The 13,887-nt window shown below is 33.8% G+C and overlaps 1 protein-coding gene across 1 annotated transcript; it reads left to right on the plus strand.

Annotated features, from left to right (window-relative positions):
• The first annotated feature begins 1,199 nt into the window (after nt 1-1,199).
• Nucleotides 1,200-8,003, plus strand: LOC124385709 (RING finger protein 148). The gene is made up of 7 exons (XM_046848936.1): nt 1,200-1,738; nt 3,116-3,360; nt 4,709-4,780; nt 4,870-4,952; nt 6,280-6,367; nt 6,779-6,905; nt 7,418-8,003. The coding sequence occupies exons 1-7, from the start codon at nt 1,318-1,320 to the stop codon at nt 7,519-7,521; spliced, it is 1,140 nt and encodes a 379-aa protein (XP_046704892.1). The 5' UTR covers nt 1,200-1,317; the 3' UTR covers nt 7,522-8,003.
• Nucleotides 8,004-13,887: the final 5,884 nt, after the last annotated feature.

Here is a 13,887-nt window from a genome sequence, read left to right on the forward strand (position 1 = left end):
AGTTAAAATCCAAGCACTGCCCCTGCTGGGCCCTTGACTCTTTTTCTTTCACTCTCATCTGCTCAGTTGTGTAAATGAGATCTGGGTTGGTTTTGTCTGCTAAATGCTACAAGTGTGTGTGTGCGCTTTTAATGATGGAATAAAAATATACATTTTCATTGTGGGCAGAATCAATGAAGGTGAGATGTGTCATTATTAAATTTTTAGTAGGTTGGAAAATAACAGTCCTATCTCAAATGTCTCTTTGAAAAGTGCCCATAAATAAGCCCTTGAACAGTGATTAATTAGAACCATACTATGCAAATTAAATCTAATACTGAGCCACCTCTCATTCTTAGAATACATCTTCTATGTTGTGCTCACGATTATTTGCTGTTTACATATGCATTAAGGCTGATTTATTTTAATCAAGTGCAACAGCACAATCAATTGTCTTAAACACTTTAACGAATCTAACCTTGAACTATCATATTTCTAGCCAGATTCAAGGAAACTGCCATTATTAATAATTCCAGGTGGTTACACAAGTAACATGATCCAGATTCTGTGCATTAGGGGGTTAAGACCTGTTAATTGACAGACAAACATCTGTAACACACTGTAAACAAGGTGTATATGCTAATATCAAGTTTTTCATTCTTGTGTCATGTAGTGATTTAATAACATGGCACTAAGCATTTTCTTAAATGCGGGTACTGTATGTCCTGACATACTATAAAAGTTTACTTCTAAACATATTAAACAAAACTATATTAAAATAACTAATGTGTAACCTTAAATATCTAAACCATCATAGGTAACATTCAAGTGTTAATAAATTGCACTGTGCCTTACAGTATCCTTGCTAGCAGTTCAGTTGCACAACTGATACCAATAATAAGTGCCAGCTGATTAAAAAGTTTAAATGTCAAGGACATAAAAGGGACTGATGACATATTTTCACTTGACCGCCAGGTTCATATAAATATATATTTCTATTTTTTAAAATTCCACAGTATAAAAGTTGGCCTAGTGCTATAAACATTCTTGTTATAGTACTATAAACCACTTTTATTGTTTTGTATATTTGTTTTGTTCTCTAAAGGGTGTATTTCTTCAGCACTTCGAGAAATGGGTTGGGCACTGTGAATGTTATCTTACTCAAATAAATCCTATCTTAGCCTGTGTTCAAGGTCCAGAATGATAAGACCAGCTCCAGTTGACGTAAAGCAATCTTGGATTACCTGGAGCAATATCTGATTACAATTACCTACAGGTACAGAGCAACACTGGACAGCATTACAAAGCACATCCGGATTGTTTACCTGGCTCTGGAAAATGAAAAGTGACTATAGGAGAATACATGGGTTAACTTGGACATGGCTGGCATTATGGGTTTTTCAGTCTCGGACCTATTCAGTTTCTTCAATGATATTTTGGACCGCATATGTTGAGGTGTTCTACATGAACCAAGAAACTAATCAAACGATGAGCAGTATGTGTGAGTGCGGAGTGTATGGATCAAAATCACCTTTGAAACAGGCCGCTGGATTAGTGGGGCTTCCAATTTCAGATTCACTGGCCTGCCAGCCGAATACCACATTCAACAAAAAAGACGAGCCATGGATAGCTCTCATCAAAAGAGGCAACTGTACCTATTCAAAGAAAATTCAAGCCGCTAGACGAGCGGGAGCATCGGCCGCAGTCATTTACAATGTAGATGGGCCTGGAAATGGGACAAACACAATGTCTCACGCAGGTATGACTGTTCTTTTTTGTAATCCAGTGATTGGTTGAAATCAGGACAGAAATAATGGCTATTGTTTAAATACCTAATGTCCTGAATGTTTATTATGTATTTTTTCCCATTATAAAAGATTAGGCTCATACAATGATTGTTGTATTGCATACAGTACAAACATTTTACAGTTTCAGTTCCATGCTCAGGCTGTTTCTTAGCACTGTGCTTTATCTTTAGTGTTTTAGTGTAAATAAAGAAACATTTATTTATGAAAAGGTTTTACTTAATAAAAAGACATGTAGAATATGTAATACGGTGCCTTCCACTAATATTGGCACTATTGGTAACTATGAACATGGTGACTATTAACACTTGCACTGCACTAATGGAGAGCAAACAATTGCAAACACAACCAATTATTATTTCTATGTGGCAGAAGTAATTGGCACCCATCTGAATTCATATAAGTAAAATATATTTGAAGTATATTCTTATTGATATTTGAAATATTTTAGTATACCTAGGTGTACAGGAACAGGAAATTATTCAACCATGACTTCCTATTTTACAGGAGTTTAAATATGAGGTAACACACAGGCCAAATTCCCTTAGTCATTCATCACAATATTAAGCTTTACAAAATGGAAAGTATCTTATCAGAAAATAGTAAAAACAACAACAACAAAAAAACACAATGCATATTTAGTCCATCCAGTCAATAATTAGGAAACTCCAAAACTTGGAAATGTTATGAACTATTAGGAAAAGAACTCTATAGTGTGTCTATATAGTCTCAATGCACTGTGAAGAGGATAGTTTGAATGGCCGAAAAAATGGCACAGTCACAAAAAAAGTCACAGCTTAAGAATTTAGATAGTTTGAAGCAGAAGTTATTTGCATCTTGGTGTCAGAAAGTCTCCAAAATGACAATTTTTACATGAATTACCGAAAAGTTGTTTGGAAATATTTCAAGAAAAAAGCCTATACACTAATTAAAACACAGACTCAAGCATCTTTTGTTTGCCAGACACACACCACTCGAATTTCAAATGAGTTTGGGTGCTTTGGTTACATGAAACCATTAGAGAGCTGTGTTTGAAGCACACAGAAAAGTACCACAGCATATTAAATCCATATTAATCCATATTAAATCCATAACCCAGTTCATTGTTCTTAGCTTGCCTCCTATGTCTTCATTTCCCTCTGAACTTACAAGTCTGTTACCCTATTCTTATAATTTTATAACAAGCATATGCATTTTAAATTGTTAGTAAAAGTTTATATAAATTAATAAATATAAAACAATATTAAAAAAGACCACCAAATTATGCATTATTTATTTAAATATATTTTTTAATTCTGTTCTGTTTTGAATACTTTATTTCTATTACACAGAAACGGAAGGCATAGTAGCAATTATGATTGGACATAATCTGGGCAGAGACATTATAGACCTGATTGAGAGTGGGACTGATGTCTATATGAACATAGAAGTGGCTAACCGACATGGTCCCTGGAACCCTTTTTGGATTTACATCATGTCTTTCATCTTCTTTGGTATAACAGCTATTATTCTGGGCTACTTCATCTTTGTAGTCCTTAGCCGGTTCTACCAAAACCGACAGCTTCGGATCCACCAGGTTAGGCATTTACCAGCTTTCAGCTGACTAATTAATATTAATTTACAGATGTGTGAAAATTAAAGTACTCTTTAAATTCTATGGTTTTATATATCTTTAAAATCATCTGGCTTAATACAACCTGATATAAACACCACCACATATTACACTGTGTCATAATTTATTGTCATTATTAAACCCATCTTATGATCCAGTAGCTTATAGAACCACCTTTATCAGCAATAATGTAATCGTTTCGATATAATCAGTAATTTCTTGATGAGGTTTCTCACATTATTGTGGAGGAATTTTAGTTCATTCTTCTTTACAATGTTGCTTAAGTTTATTAAGTTGCACACTAATTTGCTAACATACAGCTCTCTTAAGGTACTTCCACCACATTTTAGTTGGGTTGACATGTGTTCTTTTACTGGGCAGCTGCAACACCTTGATTCTGTTTTTTTCAGCCATTTTTTCAAGATTTGCTGGTTTGCTTGGGATCATTGTCCTGTTGCATGAGCCAGTTTTGGCCATGCTTTAGCTATCAGACAGATGGCATCATATTTGACTCTTAAATACTTTGGTATACAGAGAGGTTCATGCCCAACTCAATAAATGCAAGGTGCCCAGGGTCTGTAACTGCAAAATATGCCCAAATCATTTTCTTTAAATTGCTTGAAAATGGCCTTACATTATAACTCTTCCACAATTGATGGGCAGCAACAATTATTTCTCTAAGTTCATTTATGATGTCTTTCCTCCTTTGCATTGTTTTAACACTTTACTGAATGATCCAGACCAGCAAATTAAAGAGACTTGTGTGAAGTGATTTTCTAGACCTGGTCACATTTGCTGATGATCAAATAATAGTGGGCATATAATTCGCAGCACCTGACTGCTACTTAGCCTCTTATGTCCTTCAGAAGGAGTAAATGTGTACTTAGTTTTTCACAAATGACATTTCCATTTTGGCTTAATTGTTGTAAAATAAATAATTACAGTGTAATATGTTATATGTTGTTCAAGTGAGGTTGTATTTACCAAAATTCAAAACATGAAAAGGACAGATAATCTTTTTACATTTTCAATACACTATAGAATTTAAAGAGGGTGTACTTCCAATTGATACAAATCATTTTTTATAATTGAGCCTGTAATTTGTGAAATAGCTATTCTGCTTAATTTTTATCTGTTCACAGAACTTGTCCTACAGTTAAGAAAAAAATATATATAATGTACTATAGCAGTTGTGAATGTACACTATATTAGCGCCATTATTTAAGGATGGAAGTTTTTATTATGTTAAACATTTAAGTAAATACAACCATTTAGAAAACTAATAAGTTAATGTTCTCTCAATAATTTACAGAAAAAGCTTAAAAAAGTGGCAGAGAAAGCTGTTGCCAAATTAGAAGTTCGGACTCTTCGGCGAACTGATCCGGTACTTTTTAACACAATAGACAGTTATTAACTAAGTATTAAGTATTTATTTGTGAAGTATTAATAATAATTAAATAAATGTCGTTACAGGAAGTTGAAGCAGAAGAGAGCAGCTGTGTTGTTTGCTTGGATGCCTTTATGAGGTGTGATGTCGTGACAACTCTGCCTTGCAGGTAGTTAATGGCTGAACTTTAAAGAACAGTGTGCTTTGACATATGTAAATCAAGTAGTTCACAGATAGAAATATTCCAAGCTGAATCCCTTCCAATGTTAAAATTCAGACTTTCTTAGTTTATATATTTACATCCAATTTTAGATTTTGTCTTATAATATTGAGTTAACTGACAATCAATTTTTATTACATATTTATATACAATTAAGCTAGGAAAACAGAGACAACTTGGTAAGAATGCAGTAAGATTCCAGAGATTGATGGTTTGTATCTGAGTGATATTTACTGCAAGTATTGTATCATACAGCAGTATGTAACACTATCAATTACATTTTATTTGTATAGTCCATTTAACAGTGGGCATTGTCCCCAAGCAGTTTTAATGTTAATCCCTAATGGGCACACCAGTAGCAACACTGGCAAGGATACATCCTCATACTATCTTTGAGATATTATGAAGAAGAAACCTTGAGAGGAACCAGACTCAAAAGGAAACCCATCCTCATCTGGGTAACACTCATTGTTGTCAACTGTTCACTAAATGGCAGGTGAATGGCAGTTCATTGAAATTGTAGCCCTAAGCCATTGTAGCAGACTGTTTACATTAAATACAGTCCAAATCCATCAGCATGGTTCTTCAGTGTAACCCTCCACAGTAATTTCATGGATCTTTAGAATGAATTAGCAGCAGTGAGTGGTCTTAAATTGAAGAGACCTCTCTCCAGAGGTAGAGTGCCAGGATAATTTAGGCAGGTTTGTAAAGAAATAAGAAACAGGATCATTAATACCTGTTTACCATGTTACCATGTTTAACTTGTTACAGTGGACCCCACTGTATTTGATGTTTCAACACAATTCGATGTTAACACAATTTGAGCATATTTTCAATTGAAAAGTGGAAAGGGGCTTATCTTATAAATTAAAATCTTTAATGTATGCACCTGTATATTTTGAGCATTTGGCAGAAGCCCTTATCCAGAGTGACTTACAAGTGAGCAGTTGAGGTTAATAGTCATGCTCAAGAGTCCAGCAGTGGTAGCTTGGTGGTGCTGGGATTTGGACTCATTAACCACTGAGCTACCACATCACTATATGTAAATCTTTATATTTCATCTGTAAATCTATTAAATAAAGTGGTTAATGTATAAACTGTTCATGGAACAGTATTGTCCTAATTTCTGTAATGTGCCTTATGATATGTCGCATGATCTGAGCAGAGTTCAGTTCAAGATCATAGGTCTTTTATAAAATGATTATGTGATTGTCAGCTTTATGAGAATTTTCATGACACTTTTAATTTTATTATGGTCTTTTATTGCTTTTGCAAGCCATATTTTCCACAAAACGTGCATTGAGCCATGGTTACTGGAACATCACACCTGTCCAATGTGTAAATATGACATTCTTATAGGAGAGGTAAGTTCCTTTTATACACTTTTGACTTAACCATTTAAATCTCCAGTGCCTGTAGACAGGTTCAGGCTTATTTTAAGTTTGAGTTTAAGTTATTTAAAGTTTGATCTTACTAAATAAAAAATGTTTACAAGAACAAATAATTCATATTATGTTCTTTACGGTGGCTAATACATTTTAAGGTCATTAAATCTACTCTTTCTTATTTGACTACAGTTTATTTATGGTAAAAAGAAAAAAAACCTTTTTGTCTGATTTTAAGTCCTAGCATTTTTAACATTTCATATCATATTTAAAACACTTGAATAAAGTTGCAAAGAGGTTAACTTAAAATTCTGGAGACATTAGGATAGCTCAGTACAATTACAAATTTAATAAAAAAATAACAAATGTTTTTTAAACGCTGCCATGAAGCCTGGCCAGGAATCCCCTATACCACCAGCAGATGTCAGATTTTATCCAAGTTCTGTGTCAGGTTTACTGATCAACTCCCCAGGGGTGGTCACGTCTACAGAGCAACAAGGATTCCAGACTACTGAATGTAAGTAACTTAAATATGTTTTTATTCACCTTGAGTAATTTCATATTTCACATTCCCTTTAGCCCAGTTTTCCTTAAATAATATGTTGTATGAAATTACTGCATAATAGTAATGTGAAATTGTAGTTAAAGGTATAGATAATGTCCAGCCATTAAAGGGGCCAAGCCTATTTAACCAATTTATACAAAATCTACTATTTTGTAATGTTTTGGCTCTTAAGACTTATCCATCTTCAGATGCACACATATTTGATTGACATTATTGGCTGGATGAGAGAAGAAAATAACTTTGAAATTTTTAAACGGTTTAAATAAAAAATTTAATGAGTAAAAAGTATTAGTTTGTATGAAATGTTTGTTTAAATAATAAAACATATTAAATTTCAAGAACTCAAGTAAAATATAAATTTACCCAAAAAATGATTTAATGTTGAGTTTACATTCAGAAGGTAATAATGCTGAAATATTGACCACATTCTGAGATATCTGTTGTATAATGCTTTTACCCCACAGTTGCTGCTGAAGAGCAAAACAGCAGCCGAATGGATCACAGCTATATGAACCCAGCATTTGAAGAGGAACACCAGATCACTGACATTTATTCGCATCAAGTTTAAAGATTTCATGCAGTTTCTTAAATTGAAGTGTATTTCCTATTTTATAGCATGACAATAAAGGATCTGTGTACTTATTTGTGCCATTTAGATCTATTTGAACAAGTAGTACTAATAACCATATTGCAATGGTTTGTATGTATTTGAATGATAAAAAAATATGAAACTGAAATCCAGCAGATATTTAGAATGAAGTGTCACTATAAAGTTCTTAATTTAGAAAAAAAATATGCACATTGCAGGTTTTCAAAAATGTGTAGTTCAAGATCATTTGCTTAGTGGTCTGCTGTGCAAAGAATATTTTACTTATGAAGAACCTCAATAGATTCTAAGAATCTGCAAGTGATTTATGCATGTTTCTGCACTGTGCAATCAAATAATTTATAGTTTTTCCCACGTACTAGTGTTTAATCATTATTATTGCTTACTGTTCATATGTTCATTGGCCAGTGAGATTATATAAATAAATACAAATATTTTAATGATGCAAGACCAATGTAATTTTATAATTGCAAGGTAGATGTGTTAAAACATATCTGGTACAGTAAATACATGCAATTGTTTACTTTTTAATACACATGATTTACTAACTATTTTATCCAGCCAAACAGCTTAAAATATCACAAAATATCATAGATGAAATAGCATGAATCCTCCTTGACTCACTTCATACCAACGAGCAAAAAGACAGAAATTAATAGAATCCCCCATCAAAAATATCATAAAGAAAGAAAAAGGGGCCTAAAAAGCTAACAGAATGAAACAGCCAGAAAAAAGAACTTAACATACTTTAAACTGCCTTCACTACTAAATTGCCAAATTTATTATATAATTACTAGAGGTGTAATGGTACATGTATTTGTACTTAACTTTTCCGGTACAGGGTGTTCGGAATGCAATCCTTTTGATGTGCTGAACATCTGTGTTAAAATCTGAGTTCCCCGAGAAACATATTTAGTGGTGGACCGCAAGTTTGTTTATTTTCGACACGCCACTTTGAGCACATTTATTTTATTTGAAAACGTAAACAACAATGCCAGGGGTATAAAAAAAGAAACTTGAGTAAGCGCAATGTCACTGTAGCTACTCATTCCATACATCAATATGATAAAAATGTGTATTGTATTAATTTAAGTATTATATTTTATTTGTATATCTATTATTTTTATAAAATATTATAAAATATAATTTTATATATTATTTAACCATGCAGGTATTTTATTTTAAATTGTTTTAAAAATGTAAACTGTTGATGTTCCCAAAAGTTAATTATAATGAACTGCGGTAATAATAAATATAGCAATTTAAAATTTTGCATTTCTTCCCCCTGATTGTACCGAATATGTACCAAACCATGACTTAATAACTGAGGTATACTTAAGTACCGAACCATGGATTTTGTGTACCGTTACACCCCTAATGATTACTTATGCTTATTTTTAGTAATAAAAAAAGAAAGCACTGCTTTTGTCCGATGTACACATAGATGTAATATTACCATGACAAATTTGTGCATTTTATATAAGGTGTTAAAAAAGAATCTACTAGAGGAAAGACCACTGAACATTTTTTTTGTCATTGTCCTTGCATTTGCACTCCTGTTTTTGTAATAAAACTAAAGGTTTTTTTAGTAAACCATTATTTATTTTCTTACAAATGGAAATGTAATATAATTGACAACCATGGTTTGCACACACTTGACTTGCAGACATCCAAAATCTTTCATAGTGAAAGTCGACATCTCTGACAGGAATCATAATTGTTCCTAGAAGAGGAGGGGTATGGCCCTGAGAAACAGTACTGGATTCTGGCCCATGGAATCCTCAATCCTAATCTATGCCAATAACTCCCTCATACACAAAGTACTGTTTCCCAGAACATGTCACAGCCTACAAAAATTGGACTACACTTCCCAATACACAAGCACCAGTTGCAGATAGCTCAGCATTATCTTGTGTTTATCTGTTTATATATATATATATATATATATATATATATATATATATATATATATATATATATATATATATATAATGATATATAATGATCAGGAGAAAGCGCTGGTGATGCAAAAAATAATAATAATAATAAAAAACAAGCTCAAGAAATTGCCCAAAAAGAGGAGACAGGCATTCTGGACAATAAACAACAACCCTTCATGATCTACTGATAAAACAGTGATCCTTTTGCAGAAGATTCATTCAGCATGGATGCGGAAAGGAATGCGTTTGTTCCAACAGTAGTCACACTGCATCACACTGAGTCAGTCTTAGTATTAGCCAATATTTTAACCTACCATCCACTATTCACAGCCATACAGACTGCTACATTTATTCCATTTATGTCTGTCTGTCTGTCCGTTTTACTGGTCCTTTTTTGCTGCTAAAACAGTCCTGACCCATCAAGCATTAACATCATTAACTTCTACAGCAATTTTGATCTACAGTATCTCATCTGTAGGATTGTGCCATATAGGCCAGCCTTCACTCCCTACGTGCATCAATAAGCCTTGGCTGCCCATGATCCTGTTACCAGTTCACCACTGTTCTTTCTTTGGACCACTTTTGATTGATACTGACCCACTGCAGACCAGAAACACCCCACAAGAGCTGCAGTTTCTGAGATGCTCTGACCCAGCGGGCTAGCCATCTCAATTTGGCCCTTGTCAAACTTGCTCATATATATATATATATATATATATATACACACAGTACAGACCAAAGGTTTGGACACACATTCTCATTCAAAGAGTTCTCTTTATTTTCATGAGTATGAAAATTGTAGAGTCACACTGAAGGCATCAAAACTATGAATTAACACATGTGGAATTATATACATAACAAAAAAGTGTGAAACAACTGAAAATATGTCATATTGTAGGTTCTTCAATGTAGCCACCTTTTGCTTAGATTACTGCTTTGCACACTCTTGGCATTCTCTTGATGGCTACTTTGAAGAACCTACAATATGACATATTTTCAGTTCACTTTGTTTTGTATATAATTCTACATGTAAATTAGTTTGATGCCTTCAGTGTGACTCTACAATTTTCATAGTCATGAAAATAAAGAACTCTTTGAATGAGAATGTGTCAAACCTGGTCTGTACTGTATATATATATATATATATATAAACTTTTGGTCTGTACGGTGTGTATATATATATATATATATATATATATATATATATATATATATATATATATATATATATATATATATAGTACAGACCAAAAGTTTGGACACACCTTCTCATTCAAAGAGTTTTCTTTATTTTCATGACTATGAAAATTGTAGATTCACACTGAAGGCATCAAAACTATGAATTAACACATGTGGAATTATATATGGAATTATATACATAACAAAAAAGTGTGAAACAACTGAAAAATGTCATATTCTAGGTTCTTCAAAGTAGCCACCTTTTGCTTGATTACTGCTTTGCACACTCTTGGCATTCTCTTGATGAGCTTCAAGAGGTAGTCACCTGAAATGGTCTTCCAACAGTCTTGAAGGAGTTCCCCGAGAGATGCTTGGCACTTGTTGGCCCTTTTGCCTTCAGTCTGCGGTCCAGCTCACCCCTAAACCATCTCGATTGGGTCCAGGTCCGGTGACTGTGGAGGCCAGGTCATCTGGCGCAGCACCCCATCACTCTCCTTCTTGGTCAAATAGCCCTTGATGCCTTCAGTGTGACTCTACAATTTTCATAGTCATGAAAATAAAGAAAACTCTTTGAATGAGAAGGTGTATATATATTATAAATATATTATATATGCTCACATCCCAAATTCAAATGAATTCAAGTTCAGCAATTAAAGGAATGGTGTTACGGGCTAGAGGACACAATATTTAATGACCACAATAATCTAGAGTACCTCAAGATAACGTAGTTGAATTTTTACCAGGACCTGAAGGCTCTGTTTTTCAATTGCATTCAGTGGCATGGCAACATTTCCAGGAGAACTGCTTTGCAAGAAAAACAAATTTAGATTTAGTTACTTAGAACAACTGGGAAGAACATTTTGGGGTGAAAAAATGGGTTGACAATGGTAATTGTGCCAAAGGTGGGAAAGGCGATTAACTTTCATAGAGAAGAAATGCTGTCTTCTGTTTAAAGTTTATACAAAAGGTTTTACCTAATTTAATGAGTTTATGTTGAAAAACAGTGCTAGCTTGTAACTTTAGAAAGTTAAAAAGTAATTAACTTTTATTAAAAATTATACAAACCCAATTCCAAAAAAGTTGGGACACTGTACAAATTGTGAATAAAAAAGGAATGCAATACTTTACAAATCTCATAAACTTATATTTTATTCACAATAGAATATCGATAACATATCAAATGTTGAAATTTAAACATTTTGAAATGTCATACCAAATATTGGCTCATTTTGGATTGCATGATAAGATAAGATAAGATATACCTTTATTCGTCCCACAGCGGGAAAATTTCTTGAGAGCTATACATTCCAAAAAAGTTGGGACAGGTAGCAATAACAGGCCAGAAAAGTTAAATGTACATATAAGGAACAGCTGGAGGACCAATTTGCAACTTATTAGGTCAATTGGCAACATGATTAGTATAAAAAGAGCCTCTCAGAGTGGCAGTGTCTCTCAGAAGTCAAGATGGGCAGAGGATCACCAATCCCCCCAATGCTGTGGCATAGTGGAGCAATATCAGAAAGGATTTTCTCAGAGAAAAATTGCAAAAAGATTGAAGTTATCATCATCTACAGTGCATAATATCATTCAAAGATTCAGAGAATCTGGAAAATTCTTGGTGCGTAAGGGTCAAGGCCGGAAAACCATACTGGATGCCCGTGATCTTCGGGCCCTTAGACGGCACTGCATCACATACAGGAATGCTACTGTAATGGAAATCACAACATGGGCTCAGGAATACTTCCAGAATACATTTACACATTTGTATAGCTTACACATCTGGAAAGGCACCATCAATGCTAAAAGGTATATCCAACTTTTAGAACAACATATGCTCCCATCCAGACGTCGTCTCTTTCAGGGAAGACCTTAATTTTCCAACATGACAATGCCAGACCACAAATTCTGCATCAATTACAACATCATGGCTGCATAGAAGAAGGATCCGGGTACTGAAATGTCCAGCCTGCAGTCCAGATCTTTCACCCATAGAAAACATTTGGCGCATCATAAAGAGGAAGATGCAACAAAGAAGACCTAAGACAGTTGAGCAACTAGAAGCCTGTATTAGACAAGAATGGGACAACATTCCTATTCCTAAACTTCAGCAACTTGTCTCCTCAGTCCCCAGACGTTTGCAGACTGTTATAAAAGAAGAGGGGATGCCACACAGTGGTAAACATGGCCTTGTCCCAACTTTTTTTAGATGTGTTGATGCCATGAAATTTAAAATCAACTTCCTTTTCCCTTAAAATGATACATTTTCTCAGTTTAAACATTTGCTATGTCATCTATGTTGTATTCTGAATAAAATATTGAAATTTGAAACTTCCACATCATTGCATTCTGTTTTTATTCACAATTTGTTCAGTGTCCCAACTTTTTTGGAATGGGGTTTGTAAATAACATTTTTAACAAAGCAAAAGATTGGATCAAAAAAAAAAAAAAAAGACTTCCACTTAGTATGGAAAGGTGCAAAAGGCTACAGTTACAGACTGATATTAGAGTAGCTGCACATATAAGGTTAAACTATTCTCTGTCTGTCCGGACAGAAGTAAGAAGAAGAAGATTTAAAATTTTTCTCTCTCACTACACTTTATACCAGCTGCCTAATGATACATTCTGTCCTGCCTTCTGAACCTGCCTGGCTCATCTTGATGCTTTACTAAATAATTTTGCTGTATGATTGCTGTGCTTCATGGAAACATAAAAATAGCTATAGGTTTCAGCTGGATGTATAAATGATTGCATTTACTAAAACTACAACCTACATTCTTTATACACAGAATAATTAAAGTAGATATTAGAATCTTTACCTTGGTGTTTGTGCTTTCAACACACTTAGCACTGCTTGAATTTATATTGTACAGTTAATATATAATTCTAATATATACTACTTTTTAAACATCTAACCTAAATATTGAAGCCACAAAACATTTTATTATAATTCAGAAGAAATTCATAAGGCAGTGCTTGTCCTTTTCATTCATTCATAAGTCATTCAGTTCAAAGATAGTTCTCTCCCTTCAGCTGCCAGGCACAATAAATAATGTTGCTGAGGCCTTTGTGTCCACACAGATTCATTCTTTTGCCCTGGGTAGGCGGAACTTGAGGCATTTGAAATGAATTCCAGTCTTGTTAGCCTCAATAAGGGACACCATTGTATGTAAATGACTTATACAAGAGCATATGACTTCTATGGTGCAGG

This window comes from Silurus meridionalis, chromosome 5, assembly GCF_014805685.1.
Source record: "Silurus meridionalis isolate SWU-2019-XX chromosome 5, ASM1480568v1, whole genome shotgun sequence".
NCBI classification, from domain to species: Eukaryota; Metazoa; Chordata; class Actinopteri; order Siluriformes; family Siluridae; genus Silurus; species Silurus meridionalis.

What these genes read in the sequence shown, in the direction of transcription:
- LOC124385709 (XM_046848936.1), top strand. Translation starts at nt 1,318, where the DNA reads ATGAAAAGTGACTATAGGAGAATACATGGGTTAACTTGGACATGGCTG. An exon ending in CTCTTCGGCGAACTGATCCG is followed by an intron (nt 4,781 to 4,869) that starts GTACTTTTTAAC and finishes ATGTCGTTACAG; the next exon opens with GAAGTTGAAGCAGAAGAGAG. An exon ending in AGGATTCCAGACTACTGAAT is followed by an intron (nt 6,906 to 7,417) that starts GTAAGTAACTTA and finishes TTTACCCCACAG; the next exon opens with TTGCTGCTGAAGAGCAAAAC.